Source organism: Lepidochelys kempii, chromosome 6 (genome assembly GCF_965140265.1).
Source record: "Lepidochelys kempii isolate rLepKem1 chromosome 6, rLepKem1.hap2, whole genome shotgun sequence".
NCBI classification, from domain to species: domain Eukaryota; kingdom Metazoa; phylum Chordata; order Testudines; family Cheloniidae; genus Lepidochelys; species Lepidochelys kempii.
In genome coordinates this window covers 4586622-4613209 of record NC_133261.1, presented here as the reverse complement: position 1 = coordinate 4613209, position 26588 = coordinate 4586622, and the positions used below count along the sequence as shown (strand labels likewise).

At 48.2% G+C, this 26588-nt stretch overlaps 1 protein-coding gene across 7 annotated transcripts in view; it reads left to right on the top strand.

Annotated features, from left to right (window-relative positions):
* LOC140912354 (uncharacterized) overlaps nucleotides 1-26588 on the top strand; it is a 121957-nt gene that overhangs the window by 10676 nt on the left and 84693 nt on the right. For all 7 annotated transcript variants that reach the window (XR_012159274.1, XR_012159273.1, XM_073346609.1 and 4 more), the window contains 5 exons: nucleotides 7642-7884; nucleotides 12861-13100; nucleotides 19048-19311; nucleotides 25670-25909; nucleotides 26332-26388. Coding sequence is in view for 5 of the 7 variants with exons in the window: in XM_073346609.1 (XP_073202710.1) it covers nucleotides 7642-7884; nucleotides 12861-13100; nucleotides 19048-19311; nucleotides 25670-25909; nucleotides 26332-26388 (1044 nt within the window). In the remaining 2 variants the exon portion in view is untranslated. The remainder of the gene's footprint in view (nucleotides 1-7641; nucleotides 7885-12860; nucleotides 13101-19047; nucleotides 19312-25669; nucleotides 25910-26331; nucleotides 26389-26588) is intronic.

Below are 26588 nucleotides of genomic sequence, written 5' to 3'. Positions count from 1 at the left end.
AGAGGGCCTATCCTTTATAGTTCCAGTTCCTGTCCCGCCCTGCTGGAAGCAGTGTGGTGGCCACAGGTGTCCCAACTCTACCCACCAGGGGGTGGTCACGGGTCTCTCCCCATCTGTCAGGGTGGGAGAACATGCCACCTTGCTACACCCCACCCTCAAGTCCAGCCCCTACTCTCTTGGGCTGGTATGGTCCCCCTCCCCCATCTACCTTTGCATTCTCCTTAACTGCACTATGTTACACGGTAAATGCAAACAGTTGAAGGGCGAGGTACCACCTCATTAGCCTCGCATTAGTGTCTTTCATAGTCTGCAGCCACTTGAGGGGGGCATGATCCATGACCACAACAAAGGAGACCCCCAGGAGGTAATACCGAAAGGCCTCCCCAGCCCATTTAATTGCCAGGGCCTCCTTCTTGATGGTTGAATAGTTGCGTTCCCGGGGAAAGAGCTTCTGACTAATGTAAAAGGACGGGGTGTTCCCTTCCATTGCGGGTCTGAGAGAGGACAGCCTCGTGCCCCACTGCCAAGGCATCGGTCTGAACCACACATCTATGAGAGAAATCATGGCTATAACTCACTGGTTCATGGCAGAGATGGTCCTTTAGCATCTGGAATGCTTTGGCACACTCGGGAAGCAGCTGACACATTGTGCCTGGTTGTTAGGATTTCTGTTGGGGGGTGGGGAGAGAACAATCGAGGTGAAGTTGGGGATGAAGTGGTGGTAACAGCCCACCAGCCCCCAAAATTGCCTCACTTGTTTCTTTTGTGGTCATTGTTCTTGAATGGTCTGGACCTTTCCAACTAGAGGACGAACCTTCCCCCGTCCCAGGACGTATCCCAAATAGATGATCTCCTGGTAGGCAATTTGACATTTCTTGGGGTTAGCCATCTGTCTTGTGGATCAGAGGGTCTGTAGGGGTGCTGGTTTGGGTGCTCTTCCCAGTAACAGTTATAGATCATTACATCATCCAGGTAGGCTGAGGCATATTCAAGGTGTGACTAGAGTGGGCGATCCATCAACCACTGGAAGGCTGCAGGGGCCCCATGGAGTCCGAAAGGCATGCGGGTGAACTGGTAGAGCCTGGTGGGGGCAGCCAATAGGGTCTTTTCCTTCGAGATCAGGTCCAGTGGGATCTGTCTGTATCCCTTTGTCAGGTACAGGGTGGTAATAGAGCGTGCTTCGCCCATATGGTCAAGTTGGTCTATCCGGGGCATTGGGTAGGTTTCAAATTTAGAAATGGCACTAATTCTCTGGAAATCAATGCAAACCTGGTAGGTCCCATCTGGTTTAGGGACCAGAACAATGGGGCTGTGCCACTAGCTTTGTGTCATTTCTGTGATCCCTAGCTCCAGCATTGCCTGCACCGCTTGTTCCATCACATCCTGCCGGTGGCGTGGGACGGGTGGTTTCACAAACTACCTCCCGAAGTGTGTGTGTGCAGGTGATGTGCTGGGCCTGCAGGATCTGCCCTGGTGTTGCCATGAATGTTCAGGAGAAGGCCTCCAGTAGACATCCTGCTTGCTTTTGCTGCTCAGGAGTGAGGGTTTCTCTGAGGAGGGGTTCCCCTTGTTTCATCGGAGTGGGGCCCTGGGGCCCTAACTCTGGGTCAGGGGGATATGGGGTTATTAGCAGACTTTCCTGCTCATGCCAGGCCTTCAAGAGGTTTACGTGATAGACCTGGCATTTCTACCGTTGCTCCGGAGTTTGAGGAGTTCAAACTGTCAGCCTGGTGACAAGGCCATGACGAAGTCATCCGCCAAGTGGGACCCGTTAATTATGGCAACGTTCTTCACGTTTATCTTTCTTAAAACATTCTCACTCTCATTCGCACAAACAAAGTATTACCTAGCTGCAGCATGGCATAAAAATCACTTTTAGTACCAGCTACTTCTAACACTAAAACTTTTTATCTCGTACAAGGTCTTTCATAGCATTCCATTCCTTTTAATTTACCTTTATCCTAACATCAGAAACTACAGCTAACCTTCGTGGCCAGTCTGAGGCCCACACATTAGCATTTTAATCAAAGGACTTACACTTAAACTAAATTAATCTTAAAACTTCATTCTATTACAATATTCATAATTCTTATACTAATCATTAGTATTATTCTTGAGTGGGTCATATCTTACATAATTATTTTAAAGCAATATACTGATAGGCAATTTGATCTTGTGGTTGTAGTTTAACAAACATTTTCTTTATCCAGCAACACATACGACACATTCCCACCAGCCAAATGCAACATAATATTAATACATCAGCAATGGATGAAACATAATAGACAAAATGCCCTTAGAAGTAGGGGACCAGCCTGTAAAGATATCGTACCAGTGATAGGCTGTTATTTTCTTTTTAGGTTTGGCAATTTTTAACATATCTCCATTTGCATGTAATATTTGAACAACGCGTTTCCCTGTGTCTTTTTGTCTTTGCTGTAAAAACCGAGTCACTTCTGTTTCTGCAAATAAGTGGCATGATTTTACTGATCAATCTAGGCCAAGGGTAACAGAAAAATTAATCAAAGCAGCAGTTACTGTGCTTTGTACCTTTTTATCTTTGGTAAATAGTAAGTATGGTTGCTAGTATATAGTCCGCTGGCATTGCATCTACATTCAGCCACTGGGGGTTGGCTAATGCTTCCATCTTCCCAAAACACATTTTCCCAGGATGCAACCTATACACATTGTCCATTTTATAACACACGCGTTACATTTTCAATTCATCCCAAACACATCTTCCTAATGATGTATTTATGCTACATGGTTCTGTAGTGACAAGCAAGAAAAAGCATACCCATTTTTGAGGGCTCCATTCTGTACACCCTCGAGTGTCTCATAATTTCTTCTTCTTCCCAACCCACTGACCTACAACCCGGGGTTACCAAAAAAATCCCATGGTTAATTTTGGAAGTGGGCTTACTTTCCATATTTCTGCCTCTACAGACTGTTGGTGAGCAATTTTAATAATTGCACCCAATAGCAGATTAGATTTTACCATACTAGAAACGTATTGCATCCATTCATATCTATAGATATTGAATGACAATCTTTTGCATTGTTTTAAAAGATGTGCTAGTACGCTAACATTTCCAGATACTACCCAAAACATTTCATGTTCAAGTGTTGCTAAGCTAAGAATTCGCATTTCGGTACACCCTATGGCCAAGGCAGTTTTATTTTCTAGTTCTACTTGTATTATGTCTCGCTTTGCTCAGCCACCTGAGGGCTGATGTGTTTTTATCCATGCTTTCAAAATAGGAAGGGAGTAGGGTATACCTTCATCTTCTATTTCTGACACGTTTAGCCATGTCCAATCCATACCAATTTTTATTTCTACCAACAGGGGGTTTAACAGTACCTTTACTAGATTAATTTGGGTGATAAACAGTTTAGGTTTCTTTATTTTAACTGGGGTGCCCTTTTTAAATGTGTAGTCCCTGGTCCAGGTTTTAGTACATGTGTCCAGGAACCATAAATTTAAATTACCATTGGACAGTAGCCCGCAATTGCCGTTAACCTTGTTCCTGATTTAATGAGCCTGTCCCACTCGTATGGTAATTGTGGGTAGCTGGTGATCCACCTAGTATCCCCCCAAAAAACTTTTATCTCAACCCCTATTTTCCAGTGATTTTGTATTCCTGTAATATTTAGAAGGTGGACCTTAAGTCCCACCTCACCTTTCCAGGTGTACACACTGCTACTTCCTAGTGGTTTTAGAACCTGACTGGTGTTTTTATTATACAATTTTATAAGTATTACCGGATCACTTGGGGACCCATGACTGGTTAATAGAGAGTGAATTATTCCTTGCATATTGGTTCATGAGGAGGGCTGCATCTTCTCTCATGAACACTAGAGCTATCTTGGCACTGAAAATCTTCAAAAGCAGACAGAGCCAGATCTTACACTGCAATCTTATTTTCTGTGGAGTAAAATTGTGGTGGTTAAGCAGTGCCTTGTGTTTTAATTTCAGGGAGTTCTTTTCTGTAAAGAGAGTTCAAATGTGATTTATTATTTATGCAAACAGTTTAATTTGTGCAACACGTACCCATTTTGGCGTTCCGTCCTTCTTAATGTGGTATATCAGTGGGCAGAGGCGATCCACTATGGAATATGGTCCTGTCCATTTTGATTTTAATTAGTGGCCCCTTTTTTCCAGCTTCAGGTTCATTACTTGATTTCCTGTCTCCCACAATGCTGATTCACATGTTTCTGTTCTTGGATTTTATTATTCCTTTGTTTAACAGCCTGATTGACTCTGTACCGTAATGTAGTTTTATTTTCCTGTAGCTGTTTAAGCCATTGGAAGTAGTCATGCTGAGTAGCATTAAGAGGCTCCCCTGGACCCTTGTCTAGGTGACTGGGGTCGATCATTAGGCGTGTAGGTTGCCCAAACAGAATTTGGAATGGGTGTATTTTTGTTCGTAGTCTATTGCTAATGCGTATGGCCCCAAGAATTACTGGCAGTTTATCAGGCCAATCTTTACCTGTGTGGTTTAGTACTTTGCACAGTACCTCTTTAATAGTTTGGTTCATACGTTCCACCTGGCCTGATGACTGGGGTCGGTAAGGTATGTGGAACTTTTGTTTAACTCCTAATGCCTATATCATGGTTGTAAAAACTGCCCCTACGAAGGTTTCCCCATTGTCTGAGTCTCTGACTTCCAGGGTTTCGTATCTGCAAACTACTTCATTTAAAAAAACAAACAAACAAAACTTTTTGGCTACCGTATATGGGCAGATCTTTTCCTCCTCTCTCAGCTGGGTAATTTGCATCAACACAGATGTTGCTTTTTGGATCCAAAGCAATCACTAGCTCAGGGACTGGATTCTGTTTTAAAAGCATTAATTTCCACCAGCAAGTCAGAACTAGAGTTCTGATTATTTTCCACTTTCAACTTCTGCTTCAGGACACCCAGCAATCTGAAAAAGAAAACATAACCTATTGTAAAAAGAAAAGGAGTACTTGTGGCACTACAGAGACTGCTCAAATAAATTGGTTAGTCTCTAAGGTACCACAAGTCCTCCTTTTCTTTTTGCGGATACAGACCAACACGGCTGCTACTCTATAACCTATTGTGGCTCTTTTTGGAGCCCTAATAGGATTTTAATTAAGTAATATGTTTTATTGACATTTCTCTTACCCCTTATACGGTGTATATGGTAAATTTCATGGGCGGGGGGGGAATGCACATTTCTTCCATAGTTAACTTCTATAACATTATATTAGCCATATTAATTTTAAAGTGTAACTGTTTAAAATTTTTATGTATCCTTATTCAAGTGACAGTGTGACTACTTAGAGCCATGTTAAGACTTAGTGTTTTTAACATTGCTTCCTTTGTACATTCCACCCATGCCCTTGCATCAGAGATGCACTGTCTTTTAACTTTTTATTCTTCTCCTGCAGTTCTTAGCTGCTATTTATTATTTAAAAAGGATCCAGAATCTCTCCCCATTCTTCGGGTTCTGGCTGCTTTGCCCACATCTTCTGGTCCTTATTTAAAAAGACTAAACTTTATAATATGTCCCCAAAGGATTAAGTGCAAAATACTAAAGGCAAACCACACTAGTTGCCTGTGTCCAGCAAAAGGGTCTGTCAGTGTAGCAACTTTGAATAAAATATTCAAATGGATTTTTAATGGCATTATTAAATAAAAAAAAACCCAATTCATCTTAAACCTACAAAACAGACTTTTACAAACCAGGGATGTTGGTTTAGGTCCTTAGAACCTTACATAATTACACAATATATTTACTTTTACATGACTGGGTTTTATTATTGAACCCAGAATTTTCTTCTTATAACACTACAACTGTTGTTCTTTCATATTTTTACAATTCCCACCTGTCTATTTTTTTTCCTAACTTCATACTATTAATTTCTGCAAAAGCTATTGTTATCTCTTTACTTTTTCTTTAAATCACTTACTTCTGCATCCAGTTTATTATATCTTAGCTTCATTATATTATTCTCTGCTGCCACAGCTTTTAAAGTTTTACTGGCAACATAGTTTTGTAATTTTATCTCAGGGGCCTGAAGTACCCCTTGTATCTGTACCTACTCCTCCTGCTGCTACAATGCCCCTCTGGGCATCCAGTTTATATTTCAGCTTTTAATCTGTTGCCTGCAAGCAGAATGATTGCTGCTTGCCTGGGCCTGATCCTGTTTTTCCTGCAGGATTGTTCTGACAACTGCCTGAGTGTTTCGCCTACTCCTCCTGCTTCTTGCTTTCTTTTTCTTAAACATTTTGCCAGTAATGCTTCAGAAACCAAGGCTTCTTTATGGTTCCTTTTTCCCTGCCTAGCAGGTGGGATAGAAAACACTAAGCTTCTCTCCCCATCTCAGGAATCTATAGCCGAAGGTATCTCCACCAATATAAATCACACCTGTGAATTACACATCCTAAATGGGTCAGGGGAGGGATCCTAAACCTTTCCTGTTAGCTAGAAGTTAATGGCTCTGACCTGTAGCCAGGCGGAACAGCAGTGAGTCTATCTGCCCAGGGCACTCAATCCGGGCAGGGTTCCTCTGGTAAGCTCTCCAACTGAGCTACAGGGCCTGTCTTTTATAGTTCCGGTTCTTGTTCTGCCCTTCTGCTTCCAGTGGAGCAGCTGTGTGTGTCCCAGTTCTGCCCACCAGAGGGCAGTCAGGGTCTCTCCCTGTTTGTCAGGGCGGGAAACCATGCTCCCTTGCTACCCTCTCTAGGATATCGGTGCTATTTCGGTTTCTCTTTCTCCACACCCACTTATCACTCCTTCATTCCCACTGCCCTTTATTCCCATCTGTCTCAATCTCCCCTCCCCTAACCTCAATCTTTCTCCTCCCCTTCCCCCCAACAGCCATTCCCTTGTAGCTCACCCCTCTGACCACCTACCTAATAGCTTTGCCCTGTTCACTTGGTTTCCCCACAAATTTTCTTCCCCTCTTCAATCAAACATCATGATACACAACCCCCAAAAGGGACAGTGCAGCTGGCATATCCCCCCGGCACAATGGAGAGGGGAATGTGATTTCTGAGGCACAATCTGTCCCAGCCCCTACTCAGGCCTCTGGCTAAACAGCGCCGGGGAACATAGGTGCAATCGCCAAAAAAATGTTGGGTGCGGACAGGAGAGTCATTTTTGGATGGAAAGATTGGGGCGGAGGATTCAACGTGGAACTAGTTCTACAGATGAACTCATTCCCCCTCCTCCTGAAAGTTTCCCCTTAAAAATATCTGTATGTCTGCATGTCCATGCCTGTATTTGTGTGCAGAGCTCTGTTTTCCCAGTGTCCCCCGTCTCTGTCCTATGCGCCTTGTCCCTCAGCTCTTTCTCTGCTGCCTCCCCCCAGGAGAAGGCAGCATCTGGGCTTCCTCCTTTACCTGCATTAACCCAAGGGTCAACATTAACGGGGTGTGTGGGGCCGGGAGAGGGAATCGTCTGGTTCAGGAGAGCATTAATTGACGATTAACAGCAGGAGGAGTAATATTTACTTTTTCCCCTCCAGCCACTGGGCCAGCAGAATTGGGGGGGAGGAGGCTGGGGAAATAAACTGGGGAGGATGTGACCATGCCAGTGGTTGCCCGTGTGGCACAAACATAATATATAATCATGACAATTATTAATTTGGTATTTTTTTAAATGACTTCTCAGGGGAACATTTTGCCAACCAGCAGAAAGGATTTTTTGCCTATGCCGCGAGTAGCGATGTCTTGCCTCAGCTGCCCATTCAGGCACCAGAGAACAAGCCACACCAAATGATCACAGTTGAGAGAACTGACCCAGAGAAGATGCGGAAGCTGTATGAGTTGATTCCAAACTGGGACTCATGGTTCAAGGGCATGTTCTACTGGGCACTGAAATTAACAAACAGAGCCCTCGTCGAAGAGCTGGAGGGTAAGTAAATGACATCTGGGAAATCAGCTCCCTGTGTGACCCAAGAGGGTTCACCCCAACCCCATCCCAATGGGGACACTAGCTTGTCTCGCTGGCTTTTATCCCTTGCCCATCACTGGTATCTGAGCTGGACAGTGGATATTTAAGCAGCTCCCACAATACTGGTGTAGCCCCTCCCCAAGCCTCCTCCCTCCTGTTCGCTAATTGGAGCGGTTTCTCCCTCCACCTCGCATGGGTTGGGTCCTGGGTTCTTTACTTTAGCACCTGGTGCCTCCACCCTAGGTGACTCCTCTCCATGCCTGAGACACAAGGGGTGCTGCTGTCCTTCGGGAAAATAACTCATACTTCTTTTCTATTCCCAAGGAATACAACCCCGTACATGAACAACACATTAATACAAACCCCAACAAATGCAATACCACACTCAAAAAAGAAAAATATAACACAGGGGACTGTATTGGGGAGAAGAAACAAAGGCATTAGAGGAGGAAGGATTAAAGTTAACTGAAATACTAAACATCAACACTATAACAAATTCCCCACCTCCCTGCCTTCCCATTGCACACAACCCTCAGCTCCCTCCCTAGCACCTTTCCAGGCAGACAGCATGCGCAAAATCAGTTCTGCGATGAGTGCTGTAAGTGAGGGCTGGGATGAATAAAAGAAAATGCATCCGATGAAGTGAACTGTATGCTTATGCTCAAATAAATTTGTTAGTCTCTAAGGTGCCACAAGTCCTCCTTTTCTTTTTGCGAATACAGACTAACACGGCTGCTACTCTGAAACCTAAAAGAAAAGGGTTTCCTTATAGTGTTTTCCCCCCTGAGCGGATCAGAGTCCTCTCCTGGCTCCCTGGGCTAGAGTCCTGGGGAGATTTCCACTGGCTCTAGGTAGCCAGTGCCAGGTTGGTTCTGTGCTAGTCCCTGCACGGCTGGCATGCCCAATCACATATTAAATCCCCAAATAATTCAAAGTCCCCTTTGTGTGTGGGAAGTGGGGAGTTGAGTAGAGACTCCAGATGCAGGCTGTGCTGCTCCTCCTCTCCCACCTCCAAACTCAAACAGCCCAAACATGAATCAAAAACAACTCCCTTTGTCTCTGAGTCAGGCTGTCCCTTCCCACTGAGGGATTGAACAGTCCTGGCTTCTCATTGGCCCAGCAGACTATTTACATGAATCACTTGATCTCTTGCTCCCCACTGGCTTTTGAAGGAGTTTTGTCTATTCTGTCCCTGCCCTGGACCCTAAGCAGGGTGAGAAATGGTGCCCAGAGGCTCTGGAGCCATTGTTGCTGTAATCCAGAGGGCAGGACCCCCTAGAGGCTCAGTTTGGTGTTCCAGGAGCTAGCAAACGCCAAAGTGGGTTACTCTGGATGGCGTACAGTGTAGGAGCATTTGCTTCATGCGGGAGATTCTTTCAATATGTGGTGCTGTCAGGTCCGTTCCAGACAGAGCCTTCTCCAGCCGTGCAATCCAGGGCTTGGCTTCACACGAAGGGCCAGGGCTCAGTTCTGCAGGCAGCTCCTCATTCACATCCCTTGGAATTATGCATGGGGTGATTAGGCCCCAGGGGGTTGCTTTGGCCTGTTGTTCAGGTTAGGGATATTTGTAACATTCACTTAGATTTCAAACCTCTCCCTGGTACTTGCTATCCATCTCCTCATGTGGGCTGGGTCCGGGGTTATTTTTCTTGGCTCTTAGATGCCTCCAATCAGGGTGACTCCTTGCTGTGCCGTATACACAGGGGTGCTGCCCATTGAGAAATCAGTGACCATGCTCCGAGCAGCAAGGACCATAAAGCTCAGTACACAAGGGACAACAAGGCAATTGAAACAAACCCAGCAAAGGAATGACACAGCAACAATACCAGTGGCACAGAGCGGGGACTGTACTGGAGACATGAACATAGGATCTGGGCAAGGAAGGGGCTAAGGGTAGCTAATAATTAATAAATAAGCCATTTCTTCACCTCCTAACCACAAACTCCTCTAACCTAACTCCCTCTCTGTACTATCCTGAGGCGGGGGGGGGGATACCTAGGGTTGCCAACTTTCTAATCGCACCAATCTGAACACCCTTGCCCTGCCTCTGCCCCTTCCCCAAGGTCCTGCCCCCTGCACACTACATTCCACCTTCCTCGGTGGCTCACTCTCCCCCACCCTCACTCACTTTCACTAGGCTGGGACAGGGGTTTGAGGTGCAGAAGGGGACTCCAGGCTGGGGCCGAGGGATTCAGAATGTGGGAGGGGGTTGCGGGTTGAAGCAGGGAGTTGGGATGTAGGAGGGGGTAAGGGCTCTGTGGTGGGGCTGGGGGTGAGGGATTTGGAGTGCAGGAGGGGGCTGTAGGCTGGGGGGATGGGGCCGAGGGATTTGGAGTTCAGGAGGGGGCTGTGAGTTGAGGCAGGGAGTTGGGGTGTGGGAGAAGGTGAGGGCTCTGGGTTAGGGTCAGGAATGAGGGCTTTGGGGTGCAGAAGGGGGGTCTAGGTTTGGGGGGCTCAGAGTTGGGGCAGGGGGTTGGGGTGCAGGAGGGGATACAGGGTGTGGGTTCTGGGGTGGGGCCAGGGATGAGGGCTTTGGAGTGAAGGAGGGGGTTTTGGGTTTGGGGGGGCTCAGGGCTGGGGCAGAGGGTTGGGGCGCAGGCTTACCTCTGGTGGGTCCCACTCAGCAGTGCAGCGGGGCTAAGGCAGGATAATCCCTGCCTATCCTGAAACCGCATTGCGCAGGTGCACCCCGGAAGCAGCCAGCAGGTCCGGCGCTAGTAGGTGGGGTGGGAAGGATGAGGCTCCGCTTGCTGCTCTTGCCTGCAGGCCCTGCCCCCCAGCTCCTATTGGCCGGTTCCCAGCCAATAGGAGTGTGGAGCCACTGCTTGGGGTGGGGGCAATGTGCACAGCCTCTTGCCCCCCACACTAGCGCCGGACCTGCTGGTCGTTTCCGGGGCGCAGTGCAGTGCAGTGCCAGGACAGGTAGGAACTAGCCTGCCTTAGTGTTGCAGCACCGCTGACGGGACTTCTAACTTCCTGGTCAGCGATGCCGACCAGAGCAGCCAGGATCCCTTTCTGACCAGGTGTTCCAGTCCCTAAGGATGCCATGTGTCCTGTGATGCAGCGTCGCAGTGCTATGGCACTGGCCAGCTTAAACAAATGGTCCCCTTACTTTTTCTTCACCGTGGGTTGAGGCAGGGTCCTCTCCTGACTCCAACCGGGCTTGCTGCTTCCCTGGGCTGAAATCCTCCTGGAGTCTGGATTGGCTGTTGGTAGCTGGTGCTGGGTGGGATATCCCTCTGGATGCTGGTCATTGCAGATCTGGAGCCGCCTGATCTCTGCAGCCCCAGTCTCAAGCAGCACAAGAACGCCCTTAAGGGGAAGGGGAAATTCAGCAGGGACTCCTGAGCCACACCATCTCTCTCCCAGGATGCAGACTCAAACTGACCTTTCTCTCCTTTGTGTAAAGTCAGGCTGCCCCTCCCTGGCTAGTTTGCTGGGGGCTGTGCTTTGTCATTGTTCCAGGGGTTGCTCCTGAAGACACCTCCCTAACTTGCCCCAGCAGGGATTTCTAGTTTCTTCTGTCCCCACCCCTGACTCCAGGCATGCTGGGAATGGGCTCAGAGGCCTCTGGTAGTCATTGTAGTCCTTTGGGTAGTGGTCCCTCCATGTGTAGGCTGGGGCTCCAGGAGCTGGGAAACTCATGGGAGGCTCCATACCAAAGGGACCGTCTCCATCCCAAAGAGCTCACAGTCTCAATACAGAGCACAACCAGGGCTGTGGGAAGGACCAGAACACACAGGCCGAGTGGTGGGTGACACACACATGTTAGTGCCACAGGCTTTCCTTTTGGGTTAGTTTTTGGGTAGGGGAGGAAAAGGGAGCTGGGGGGGGGGGGGAACAGAGTGAGGGTAGAAAGAGTAAGACTGAAGGGAAATGACTGGGAAGGAGGGGGTAGGAGCAAATTGCCAGTCAGCAAGGGGGAGAGCATGTCCACAGTAAAAACTGGAGGAGGGGGAGTCTGATGACATCACCACTGTATGAAGTTCTGTGTTGTTGAAACTGATGCTGTAGTTTCTCCTGCCATCAGGGGTAGCCCTGACTGAATCAATTTTCCCCTCTCTTACCCAAAGGTGCTGCTGACAATAGTCCTTTTCAAAGAACTCTCCCATGACACAGGTACTGGGAGCTGTCAGATCAAGGGCAAGAGTTAGTGCAGGCCCTGGAAGAGCAGTTACCACTAATAGCCTTAACTCTGCCCCTTCTCTCACACATCCATCCCCATTCACTGAAGGCAAGGGCATGTCTATAGGAGAATCACAGTCAGGAGATTGCCTAATTGCTGTTCTCTGCTGATTCGGTCTGGAATTCCATGAGTTGTCTGCCACACTCCCCGTCCCAGCAGCCAGCATCTGCCCCCTGCATTTCCTGTCCTGAACTCTAGCTTAACACTGTTGTGCAACTGTTAAATGGCTGTTAAACACCACCCCAGAGATGGCTGCATGTCGGTGCTGTGTGAGGGTAGCAGATGGCTGGATTCAGTGGAGAGCAGGTGGCCCTATTCAATGCAGCTGGCATGTCCCCCTGCATGATGGGAAGCTGAGGGAGGGATTGCAGTTCTGAGGCATGATCCATCCTGGGGCAGAGAAGCTTTGTCCCAACCCCTTCTCAGAGCTGTGGCTAAGGGTATGTCTACACAGGGATAAAAATTTCATGGCTGACTTGGCTTTGTGGGGCTCTGGCTCCATGGCTGAGCAATAGTTGTGTAGACATTTGGGCCAGGGTAGAGTGTCCCAGAGCTCAGCCTGGAGCCCAAATATCTACACAGCAATTTTTAGCCTCACAGCCTGAGCCCCATAAGCGTGAGTCAGGTGACCTAGGGCAACCGCATCCGATATCCTGTGTAGACCTACCCTAAGTGGCCCCTGGACCAGCCCTGAATAGTCTGGCCACTAAACCCAGTGATTCAGTAGGGTTTTTCATGTCTTTTTACTCAGGGGGACATTTTGTTGAGTGGCACCAAGAGCAGCTGATCAAACGAGCCTCCTTGGTGGATGAAGTTCTCGCTCTGCTGTATGGAGATGTACTGGACAATGAGCAATACATGGAAATCTGTACTGAGCCGGGGAAGATGCGGAAGCTGTACGAGCTGGTGCCAAACTGGGACACAGAGCGCAAGGACCGGCTCTACCAGGCACTGAAGGAAACAAACCGAGCCCTCATCGACAAACTGGAGGGTAAATAAATGGAATCAAGAAAATAATCGTCCCTGGCACCTCCAGGGCACGACACCCCAAACCCATCCCAGAGGGGACACCAGCTTGTCTCTCTGGGGTTTTATTCCTTGCCCATCACTGTGCTATTGGGACTTGTCCAAGTATCCTGCCTGGGCATGAGTATCAGGTAGTCCCGATAGTGTTAGCCCTTAGTTGAGTGCCTTAGTGACAGTAGGCCCAGATCCTCAAAGGCATTTGGGCTCCTAACTCCCATTGAAATCAGCAGACTTTAGAAGACTAAATACCTTTGTGGATCTGGGCCACGAGTCTGTTTATAGAAAGGAGCATTTCTAAAAACTCCAGCTGTTCCCTGACCCAGCCGCCTCCCAACTGTTTCACTTACCTCTACATCCCTTTGCTGAAATCACCCCAACCTGACTAACCCCTTCCATTGGCTCATCTCATTACAGAGGTGCTGACAGCGACTGTTGCATTAACGAAACAGGATAATGGAGAAAATAATGTTAAAACAAAATTTTTATAGAATGATTGTGATGTTTTGGGATTCACCATATGCCTTGTAACCTGGGTGTCTTGTAGCTGTGTAAAGCTCTGACACCAATAGCCTGCCAGCAGCCCACAAGCCTCACCCTGGCTTTGCCCAAGACGGTTATTCCTTGCAGGCTGATTTTAGTATCCTTTCATTCCCAAATTTTCTCCGAAATTATCCTACTGCAGGAACCAGTCCCTCTCACTGGGCCCTCACAGAGAAAGTGTGAGGGTCACTGCCTCCACAGAGAAAATAGAACACTCCCAGTTGCACACACTGTATTGGACTTACCCAGCACTGATGATTTATAACAAAAGCAAGCCAAGTTTATTAACAAAAGGTCATGGATTAAGTGATACCAAGTAAAAGGGATAAGGTAATCTTGAGGGAATTCTGTGCCAAAAATTAAAAATTCTGCTCACATTTTAAAATTCTGCATATTTTATTAGTCAAAATAACACAATATAATTACACCCTTTTCAATTATTTGCTGACAAGTATTTTGAAATAAATTACCACAATAATTGAAAAGGGTGTGATTATATTGTTGTTGTGTTACTGTGTTCTTTTGACAAATATTCAGAAGTTTGCAGAATTTTAATTTTTTTAATTTTTTGGTGCAGAATTTTCTCAAGAGTAGCAGAGTTCCGTGTGGCACAATCTGGGTGTCGGCAGCTTGGTGTGGGTCCAGGCGGGATCTGGATGTACAGGAGCTTGTTGGGGTGTTCTGGGTGCAGGGGGAGTGGGACTTGGCAGGGGAGTCCAGATGAAGGTGGTTAAGTCTCAATGGGGGGCGTCTAGGTGCCGGGGGAGTGGGGCTTGGTGTAGGGGGGCTCAGGGTGCAGCTGGTGGGGGCTCAGCTGTTGGGAGTCTGGGTGCGGTGAGCTGCTGATGCAGGGGGTGAGGCTTGGAGGAGTGGGGGTTTGGGGAGCTCGCTGTGGGGGTGTTTCTGCGTGCTACTGATGCAGAGGGGGCTTGGTGGGGGGGGTTCCGGGTGCAGGGGTGGGAAGAAGGGTCACTCTATGGAGAGTTGCTCCCCCTGTCCATCCAACTCCCCCCACACCTAAAACCTGCTGCTGAGCCTCACCCCCACACCAGGAACCCCAAACCCACCTCACCTCACCACACCTCTCCTCCTGCACCCAAGCTCCCCGTCCACCTTTCCCAGTACTCTGGAACCTCACACATGCTCTGTGACTTCTCAAAGATAATGGTTTGTAGGTTGCTTCAGCTAGTTCCTTAAGTACCCTAGGATCAATTTCATCAGGCCCTGCCAACTTGACTTTATCTAACTTATCTAAATATTCTTTATTCTCTTCTCTCCCTATTTTGGCTTGTGCTCCTTCCCCCTTGTTGTTAATATTAATTGTGTTGAGTAACTAGTCACCATTAACCTTTTAGTGAAGACTGAAGCAAAATAGGCATTAAACACCTCACCCTTTTTGATGTCATCCGTTATTAGCTCTCCTTCTCTACTAAGTAGAGGAGCTATACTTTCCTTTGTCTTTCTCTTTCTCCTAATACATTTAAAGAACTTCTTCTTATTGCCTTTTATGTCCCTTGCCAGGTGTAACTCATTTTGTGCCTTAGTCTTTCTGATTTTGTCCCTGCACATTTGTGCTATTCTCTTGTACTCCTCCTTAGCAATTTGTCCATGTTTCCTTTTTTTTGTAAAATTCCCTTTTGATTTTCAGGCCATTAAAGAGCTTCTGATGGAGGCATATTGGCCTCCTATTATTCTTTTTATCTTTCCTTCACCTTGGGATAGTTTGCAGTTGTGCCTTTAATATTGTCTGCTGCCACATAGAGACTGCCAGCTCTCCTATACCCCTTTGTCCTCCGTTATATTCATTATTGTCTGGGGAACACATTGGGGAAAAGAGAAATTGAAAAGCCTTGTATTGTTTCCCATATAGAGGACACAAATAAGAGGGGTGTCATATGGAGGCACTACGTGGAGCATCCTCCTGCTACAGGCTACAGCACAAGTGCATCTTCCTCAGTTTCCCTTTTGCAGAGTTCCCAGTAACTCCACACCAGGTTCTCTTGCCTCATTAATACCCCTCCTTTGGGCTAGTTTATTCCAAACACATTGTGCAAATAGTCTGAAATATAAGTCCCAAAATATAGTCAATTTATCACCCCAGTGCAAATAGTCCTTAAAATCCCAAGACATCGCTTCCACTGACATGACACATACCACATTCCAGCATTTTCCCCCACACCCAGGCTCTGTCCATTCTCTTCTGTCCCTCTTCTGGGACACTCACATGGCCCTTCCAGTTGAAGTGCAACACCACTTCCCCCAGTGGAAACCCCCATAGCCTGTCTGCTGGGAGATCATACTCACCAGGGAAGCATCGGTTAATGCCCTGGCCCTCTCACACTTCCCCTGGGTCCAGATCAGAGATGTCAATGGGTAAGCCCCTCTGCCTCTCCCCTGCCTTCAGCCATCTCTGACCTTGGCTCTGGCTCTTCAAATTAGATCCAGCAGGCAACCCCCTCTGCTGCTCTCCTGCCTTCAGCCCTCCATCTCTGGCTCTCTGTCTTGGGAAAGTCACCCAGCAAACCCTCTTGCAGCTCTTGTGACAGATTTCTGTTACCAATCTGCCTGAGGTGTCAGGTGATCAGGCTGAGGCCGCAGAATTGTGGGGAAGGGGATGAAGGAGCACACCAAGTGTCTAAGTTTTAAAGCTTTATTAATGAAAATAATAAAATAACAGCGGAGAGTGCAGGGTGTTCCCCACATCACTCAAAGGAAGGAAGAAGCGTTAGTGTCCCAAGCCCTAACCCACTTTCATACTCACACACGCACTACCTGAGGCTGGCCAAGCCTGGATGTAACGTAAGAAGAAGGGGTGGGGGGAGGGTGGACAACTTGCTTTGGCTCTCAGGAGGGTTTTTAAGTCCTGGGTTCTTTTGGGGGTGGCTCATTCAGGGACCTCTGTTCCACCTCTGTTCCTGGTGCTCTTTGTACCAGTCCAAACAGGCTTTCTGTGGCCTCCTCAGTTTTCCCAAAACACACCGGCCCCAGGGACAAGAAAACAGTTGTTTTCCCCCTGCTGGCCTTCACTGTCTCACTCATTTTGGTTGCCTCTGCAGTCCTGTTCAGCTGAATCCTCCTTTCTCACGGCTGGTCGAGGTGGAATAGGCACCGGTCTTTCTTGGCAGGCAGCCGAGAGTCAGATGTGTGCTGCGGCCTTGAGTTGGAGTCAGCGTGTTATCTTTGAGCCCAGCAGAAGTGTGGAGTTAACCCATTCTCTTCTCTCTTCCTTCTTTCCCCTCCCGCTTCAGCCTCTCGTAACCTGCAAAGGAATCTTCCACTCCACACTCACACCTTTAACCCTTCCCAACATGCCTTGCGATGTTTGCAACAGCATTCACAACATACAATGCTGATCTGCCTCCCCAGGGGACTCCCTGAGGGAGGGGGCCATTGGGTTGTGACACTCTCCTGCCTTCAACCTTCTCCAGGAACCATGAATAATCTCCTGGTTCTGGCACTTTTCCTTTTCCTCACTGACTCACCCCAGATCTCCAGCTTATACAGACTACCCCTCTCTCAGATTCTCCCTGATCCTTTATAGCTTCAGGTTCTGCTCTGCCCTCTTAATTGACCCTACTGGGAGCACCTGATCTGGCATAAGGTAGATGGACCTTCTTTGTTTACATGGGGCAGCCACTCTATGACAGGGGACTTAATAAAGTCTGTAAAATAACTCCTGAGATGGAGGCGGATATTCCTGGCCCTAACAACAGAACAAGGGTTGTTGTAGCCATGTCGGTCCCATATATCCAATAAAAGATATTACCTCACCCACCTTGTCTCTCTAAAAGAACAAGGGGACAGTCAACGAATAAAGGATGGCAAATTGATAACAAATAGAAGGAAATCATTCTTCACACCAGGTGTAATTATACTCTGGAACTCCTTGCCACAAAGAGCCATTGAGGCCAAGAACTTAGCAAGGTTCTCCAAAGGGCTGGACATTTCTATTGATAACAAGAACATTCAGACATATTAATGCTAACATATTTTGGGAGGGATGTCAAACCTCATGCTTAGGACCTAAGACAATCTCTGGCTATAAGTGTATGTCTACACAGAAAGTAGAAACCCCTGGCAGCGAGTCTCAGAGCCTGAGACTACAGACTCATGCTCATGCTACGGCTCTATAAATAGCTGTGTAGATGTTTGGGCTCTGAAGCCAACTGCCTATGCTTCACACTCCAAGTCAGAACGTCTGCAAGCTACGCAAGCCCCATGAGCCCAAATCTGTAGACCCAGGATCTGAGACTCACTGCTGTGGGTTTCTGCTTGCTGCATAGACATAACCTTAGATATCAGGATGAGACTTGGGGTACAGGGCTAATTACCCCACATCTGATACTGCAGGGCTTTCACACCTTGCTCTGAAGCATCTGGTTCTGGCCACTGTCAGGGACAGGACACTGGGCTAGATGGACTAGATCCAGCCTGGTGGTTCCTACATTCCTCCTGGCCTGTCCCATTACACAGGCTGTGGCAGTTGCTGCTGTGTTACCTGAAGAAAGGCATGGCCCAGGAGGTTAAATGAATGACACTGTCAGAACATTAAACAGCCAGTTGTGGCCTGGGGGTCTGTCAGCACAGAGAGTTTAGTTTTTTATGGTGACTTACCTGGAGCAATTGTGTGAAGCACTGTACAGATAGAGGGGAAGAGACAGTCCCTCTTCTGAAGAGATTGCATCAGCACAGACAGGAGGTGGGAGAAGGGAAGGATTATTCTCTCCATTGAACGGGACGAGAACTGAGGCCCTGAGGGGTGGAAAGACTTGCTTGAGGTCACATAAGAAGCTTGTATTAAAACCAGGAACTGACCCCAGGTATCATGTGTCCCAGGGGAGTGCCTTAACCACAAGGCCACCCTTCCAGAGCTGGGTAGATGCTCTCCTCCTGCCGTACTGGTGCTGGTTGGGACAGTTAGCATTAGTCACCTGACATAATACTGGAGAAGGCTGAGATAGAGGGAGGCTGGAGAGGGGTGAAAAGGGGAATGTGAGGTAAGGGGAAAAGAGCAGGAACCTATCACTGCACATCTCGGAGGCTGGCAGATCTGGCCAGTCCGACACCAATGGTCCAATGTCCTCACTGCTTGTGTTGAGGCCTGGATGTCTTTGAGTCCACAAAGCAAAGATCAGTCCTCAGTGCGGTTTGGGGGAGAGAAATGAGAGAGAATTGTTCTTAATGGATGGTAGCATTCTTTGGGGGCGGGGAACACAAACCTCAGGCATGGCCCCCTGCGTGCTGGGGAGTTGCGGGAGGGACGGTGACACCTGAGGCATGATCCATCCTCGAGCTCCCCTGTTCAGGGCTGAGGCTAACTGGCTCCAGGGAACAGCCTGAAATGGCCTGAACAGCTTGAAATTGTTTTTTAGTGCCGCTCTCTCCAGAGGAACATTTTGTGAAGCGGCACCGAGAACAACTAATTCAACGAGTCTCCTCAGTGGACAAAGTCCTGGGCCTGCTACGTGGGGATGTGCTGAACTATAAGCAATACCAGAGCATCTCATCTGAGAGATCTGACCTGGAGAGAATGCGGAAGCTGTTCGAGCTGGTGCCAAGCTGGGACACACTACACAAGGATCGGCTTTACCAGGCACTGACCAGAACAAATCGAGCCCTCATTGAAGAGCTAGAAGGTAAATAAATGGAGTAAGAAAATAACCTCCCTCTCCATCCCCATGGGAACTGCCCCCTGAGCCCAGCCCAGAGGAGCACTAGCTCATCTTTCTGGGTTTTTCTTTGAGTAGATGCAGCCAGGTATTCCACTTAAGTGTGTGCACACCAAGCATGCCGGAGCAGGAGAGTTTTGTCTAGCAGTACTCATAGAGGGGTGGCACTCACACCTCATGGCCATAGTCCCTCTCTAGTTATATGAGGTGACACTGCCCTGACCCACCTCAGTTCCTTCTTACCACCCATAGCGGGAGTCGGCACTCTTTGTGATTTCAAGCCTCACAATCCTCTATTCAGTGACTTTTTTCTAGCTGACTGTAGTTCATTAGTATCCTAGCGTAGTGCTATTTGGACTTAGTGTTAGTTGTACTTTAAGTGTTCCCTGCTGATGCTTTCACCAGGATTTAAACATTGTCCGTCGTGTGTGGGGGTGATCCCCAATAACGATCCCCACACCTGGTGCTTGTTGTGTCTACGTGAAGCCCATGTCAAGGAGCAGCTTTCAATCTGCAGATCGTTCATGAAACAGACTCGTGAGATACCGCTTTTCAAGCATTTTCACTTTCTGCTTGTGTTGGGAGCTGTGGAGGAGGTTCCATGGGGTCACTGAGTTCTGAGTTTCTAGTCTCTGTATTTTCTGGTGCCCAAATCCAAGGGAGGGGTAAGACCTGTTCTCAACCTTCGTGGCCTTAACAAATAGATAGATTATAGGACAGAAAATATCAATTTGCCTCTATATAAATTGATGGTACACCCACATCTTGAATACCATGTGCAGATGTGGTCGCCCCATCTCAAAAAAGATACATTGTGATTGGAAAAGGTTCAGAAAAGGGCAACAAAAATTATTAGGGGTATGGAACAGCTTCCTTATGAGGAAAGATTAATAAGACAGGGACTTTTCAGCTTGGAAAAGAGACAGCTAAGGGGAGATATGATTGAAGTCTATAAAATCATGACGGATGTGGAGAAAGTAGATAAGGAAGTGTTGTTTACTACTTCTCATAACTAGAGATCACCAAATGAAATTAATAGGCAGCAGGTTTAAAACAAATAAAAGGATGTATTTCTTTACACAATGCACAGTCAATCCGTGGAACTCCTTGCCAGAGGATGCTGTGAAGGCCAAGACCATAACAGGGTTCAAAAAAGAACTAGATAAATTCATGGAGGAAAGGTCCATCAATGGCTATTAGCCAGGGTGGGTAGGGATAGTGTCCCTAGCCTCTGTTTGCCAGAACCTGGGAATGAGTGAGAGGGGATGGATCACCTGATGATTACCTGTTCTGTTCATTCCCTCTGGGGCATTTGTCACTGGCCATTGTTGGAAGACAGGATATTGTGCCAATGGACCTTTGGTCTGACCCAGTATGGCCGTTCTTATGTTCTTAGGTAAATATATCAGGTACATGAGGTTCCTAATGGTCACTCTATCAACTGTCCTCCCAACATTGTCTGAGAATGGCTGGTTTTGCTGTCTTGGACCTTCAGGGCACCTACTTTCATGTGGCAATTTTGCGAAACCACAGAAAATTCTTTGAGTCATCTTAGCGGAGCACCATTTCCAGTACACGATGCTTCCCTTTGGCCTCGCTTGTGTTCCTTGGGTTTTTACCAAGTGGATGGCCATTGTTATGGCATGTCTTAGAAAGAAAGGGATCCACATCTTCCTGGATTTGGATGACTGGTTACAGAGGAGCAGATCCAGTGAGGAAGTCTTTTCTCATGTCAACGTCACACTGCACCTATTTGACCATCTGGGTCTCGTCCTAAACACCAAGAAGCCAGCTTCGGTTCTCACTCAGAAAATAGAGTTCATTGGAGCTCTATTAGACTCTATATGAGTTTGAGAGCGTTTCTGCCAAGCAACCGTTTTCAGGAGTTTTGCCACCTCTGTTTCAATCTGCAATCTCAGCTTTTCATGACAGTTCAGATGTGTCTGAGGCTCTTGGGCCATATGTCTGCTTGCACGAAGGTGATCCAGTTCGCAAGGCTGCATCTTCACCCAGTGGTGAGCTGGAGCCGGTTCGCACCGGTTCACGTGAACTGGTTGTTAAATTTTGAAGCAGTTTTGGAACCGATTGTTAAAAATTGTTACGGCTCCCTGAGCTCCCGGCCGGGGAGGCTCCCCCGGCCCCTCCCCCGCCTCCCCCCCTCTCGCAGAGCCTCAGCGTGCCGCTCCACTGCTGCCAGCGCTCTGGAGCGCTCCTGGGCAGCTCGGCAGCTCCTGCCGCTTTCAGCAGCCTGGTAAGGGGGTGGGGCTGCGAGCTCCAGCAGGCGCGCGGCATCCATACACGCTGCCCTGAGCAGCACGGTAAGGGGGCTGGGCCGGGGCTGGGAGGAGGGGTTGGGTAAGCGGAAGGGAGTGGTTGGAGGGGGCGGAGGTTCTGTGGGGACAGTCAGGGGACAGGGAACTGGGAGGGCTGGGTAGGTGTGGGAGTTCTGGGGGTCTGTCGGGGTGGTGGTGGTGGATGGGGTCGGGGCAGTCAGGGGACAGGGAGCGGGGCAAGTTGGGTAGGGGGTGGGGTCCTGGGGGGCAGTTAGGGTGGGGGGGTCTCTGGAGGGGGTGGTCAGGGGACAAGGAGCGGGGGGGGTTGATGGGTTGCAGGTTCTGAGGGGGGCAGTCGGGGGCAGGAAGTGGGTGGGGTTGGATAGGGGGCGGGGACAGGCTGTTTTGGGAGCCACAGTCTTCCTTACCCAGCCCCCGATACAATTTTGCAACCCCGATATGGCCCTCGGGCCAAAAAGTTTGCCCACCCCTGGTCTAGTTTATTATTTTATTAACAGGGGTCGCATTTGCCTCATTCGTTATGTTGATATGCGTTTAATAAAGCAATACTTTGTTTCTATTGCAATAAACATGTACAAATGTTTTTTTTTTTATTGTTAAGTATGACTCCCAATGACTCAATGCATTGCCACTTCTTATGGAGAAAGGTACAAAAAATACATACAGTGGCACGTCCTTTAAATCAGAACTTTTTATAGGGAACTGGTTGTTAAGATTTTGGCAGCTCATCACTGTCTTCACCCCCTCTAAATGTGGCTCAGGGCAGTTTACCATCTGACTCTTCACTTCTTGGACACATTGGTCCATCTTCCTTCACTGGCTCTGGATTCCTTACACTGGAGCTGGTACTTATAGAGAATGTTTGTTTGTCAGGGCATTCCTTTCATCTGGCCCTTACCAATCAGGACTGTTGTCACTGATGCCTTCCTGAGAGGGAGCACATCTGGGGTTGCTGAAAATCCAAGGTCTGTGGTCAGAGCTGAAGTCCTCTCTGCATATCAACATGCTGGAGCTTTGGACCATTTACAATGCATGTCGTATTTTTTAGGTCCCTGTCAGGGGCTCAGTGTTTCACGTATTTACCAGCAATACCACTGTGGCAATGTATTAAGTGAACAAACAAGGAGGAACACACTCCAGGGTGCTCTGCCAAGAGGCAATCCGATTGTGGCAGTTTTTCATCAAGGAGAGTGTCACTCCAATAGGTGACAACTTCCCTGGGGTTCAGAATCATCTTATGGACCATCTCAGCAGGAATTTTTTGCTGAGTCACAAGTGGCCTCTGGATTATCTTTGTAACCTGGGACATTCCAGTGATCAACCTGTTTGCTATAACAGGAAATGTCACTTGTTCTACTCTCAAGGTAGCCTCAGTCTGGGATCCCTGTCCTATGCCTTCCATCTCAGTGGTTGAGTGATGCTCTTCTACACCTTTCCCTCAATTCTGATCATCCCACGGGTCATCCTCAAATTGATGGTGGATCAGGCTAAGCTCATCCTTGTTGTGCCCAGCATATCTGAAGCAGTGCTGGTTCTCTGACCTTCTTGCGCTGTCAGTTCAGCCTCCCATACTGCTTCCTGTCAATCCTGACCTACTCGTTCAGAATCATGGTAGCATCTTGTACCTCGCATCTCATGGCATGGCTGCTGCATGGTTGAATGAGGAAGAAGAGTGATGTTTGGCAGCTGTTCAGCAGATTCCACTCAACAGTAGAAAGCCCTCTATCAGGATGGCCTATTCAGCAAAATGAAAACAATTTTCTATGTGGTCATTAGCCTGCAGAATTCAACTGATGCTGGCTTCCATCCAGGACATCATGGAATACCTGCTGTTCCTTCAGTCATCGGGACACGTGCTGAATTTGTTGAAAATGCAGTGATATTGGCGTTTGATCCCCCTATTCAGGAAAGATCAGTCTTCTCCAATCCCATGGTAGCAAGATTCTTAAAAGGGGCTTCTTTGTCTACATTCTCCAGTCTGAAAGCCGGTTCCTCTGTGGGACCTTAACATGGGCTTTACAGTGCTGATGGGACCTCCATTTGAGCCCCTAGCAACTTGTCCCTTTCCTCTCTTGCGTCAGAAAACTGCATTCCTGATAATGATAACACCCGCAAGGAGAGTGTGTGTGAGTTGCAGGCTCTGATGGCAGGGCCTCCTTACATGCAGTGCTCCACGGGCAAGAGGACTTCATCCCATTTTTTTGCCTAAAGTGGTTTCTAAGTTTCATTTGAATCAGGCTGTGTACTTACCTGTATTCTTTCCTAAGCCATATTCATCTCCAGAGGAGCAGCATCTCCATACATTAGACACCAGGTAATGTCTAGCCTTCTATCGAGACAGGACTTCTTTGTGTCTTGCCTGGCCTGTTTATGTCATATGCAGATCATATGAAGGATCAAGCAGTACATTCACAGACGATTTCTAGATGAATAACACCCTGCATCAAGACTGTATATGAAATAGTTTGGCTATTCCCCCTCAGTGGGTGCAAGCTCATTCAACGAGAGCACGTCAAAAGCTTTCCTCTGTGATGTTTTCATATCGGACATTTGCAGAGTTCCTACATGGTCATCCATACATATATTTACCAACTCTTATGCCATTACCACATCTTCCAGGATGGATGCAAGCTTCAGAAAGGGGGGTCCTGGTAGACTCCAAGCCCCACCTCCTGAGGAGGGTATTGCTTGTGAGTCACCTAAGCAAAATACAGAGCTGCATCTACTCAAAGAGGAAGAAATGGTTACTTACTGTAACTGCTCTTCAAACCATGATGCATACGTGTATTTCACAACCCACCATCCATCCCCTCTGCATCAGGGTCTCATTTCTGAGTGTTCGGTGCGTAGGAAATGATGTGGGTTGGGTCTGCACCGCCTCAGGTAGGCAGAGGAGGGGCGAGAGGCATGATGTGCAAGCACCACCCCCCTACTGACACTGCTAGGCAAAGTTCTCCAGATCTGGCATGCTAGGTGTGCTCACACTTAAGTGCAATACACCTCTGCATCACATCTCAAAGAACTATGGTTACAGTAAGTAACTGTTCCTTTGTACACCTCGGCCCTCACTGGTTTCAGGACTGAGCAAGGATTTTAAAGCAACCCCGTAGGGCCAGGGCAGGAGCTGCAGCTAAATTACAAATCACCCAAGGGGGTTAATCCCTAGTTTAACTGCATTAGTAACCACAAATGTATTTACAGAATGGCACCACTTCTGCAATTTCCAGCTGGCCCCCAAGCTGGCCTCCTCACCTCTCTCTGTAGCCCTTCCCAGAAATCACCCCAGCCTGCCCCGCCTCCAGTATTCCCCCTGGCTCATCCCTTTACACTGTGCTGGGAGCTGCTGGAACAATTAGTGCTGAACCTAGCAATGTGGTTAGCCCAGACAGCCTTAACTCTGCCCCATCTCCCCCCACTCTTCACTGAAGCCAGTGACATTTAAGAATGAACTTCACAGTCTTGTCCTTAGGGGAGAGAGAGATTAAAAAGTCATTGGCTGATTCACTTAGGATTCTGTGAAAGGTCCTGCCCATAACCTTCCTCCCCAATAGCTAAAACTGTTCACTGCTGTTTTAAATTGTGCTGTGTTGTTGTGCGGTTGTTAGAGTTGTCAGGTCCTGTCCCAGAAGTGGCTGCATGTCAGTGCAGGGAAGTGATCCCCATCTGTACTTCCTGTGAAGCACTTTGAGATTCCCCTGGGTAAGAGGAACTGGAAAAATAAAGAAGCTTTGTTACCAAGGACCAGATTGTGTCCTGTCCCTGCAGTGTGTGTGTGTTTGGGGGGAAAAGAGAAACTTTCAGTCATGTGCCCTGCACTGGGAACAGTAAGCCCCTGCGCTTAGTAGAGCAGAGAAACTATTCACACCATGTGCTCCAATGGAGGGACCATGAACCCTGAGCCACCATCTGTCCTGGGGGCAGGGCAGCTTTGCCTCAATCCCTGCTCAGGGCTCTGGTAACTGTCTGAAATAACATGGTGGTTCAATTCAGCAATTCCAGACTGTTTAATTTTGGAATGTCTTTCTCTTCAGGGGAACATTTTGTCAAGCAGCACCGAAAGCAGCTGATACAGCAAGTCTCTCGGGTGGACGAGGTCCTGGCTCTGCTCCACGGAGACGTACTGGATGATGAGCAGTACCGGAGCATCAGAACTGACCCAGGGAGAATGCGGAAGCTGTACAAGCTGGTGCCCAGCTGGGACTCATGGCGCGAGGACCACCTCTACCAGGCACTGAAAGCAACAGACGGAGCCCTCATCGAGGAGCTGGAAGGTAAGGAGCTGTAATGAAGATAACAACCTCCCCCAGCTCTCCCAGAGGGTGGCACTGGTGCATCTCTCTGCATCTTTATCCCTTGCCCATCATTATGGTATCAGGGATGGACAAGGATTCTAAAGTAGTTCCTTAGTGCAGGGCAGGAGCTTTGAGTGAGCTGTTAATGACCCAATCTGATTAACTCTTCATTAACTGTTCTGGGGCCCCAGAGAGAGGGGGAGAGTTCCCCCATGGGTGGGTGACTGTGGGAGCTGGATCGGGGCTTTCATGGGCTGGGGAAGGAGGCCACCAGGATGGGGGTGGTTCCTATGGCTGGGGGAGAATCATGCCCAGTTTCGCATGCCCACTCTGGCTCTGAGATCTCTGTTCCACTAACCCAATCCTCACTCTCTGTACCCCACTTGCTCTCTTTCCTGCAGGCGCTGATGGCTGGGACCAGGAGTTATCTGCACTAAAAACCAGTGCAGGAGCTACCGGTGAGTCAAATCACCTAGCAGGATTAACCCTTGGTTAACTACATGGAGGGGCTGAGCATATTCACCCACAGAGCAACACAGCTTCTATAACCTACCAACAAGAGACCAGGCCTCCTCCCTGCTGCCCTGTCACCCTAAATCCTCCCCACTACATCCACCCAGTCCTGCCAGGGAAACACAAGGAAGGCAGCATGGGCAAT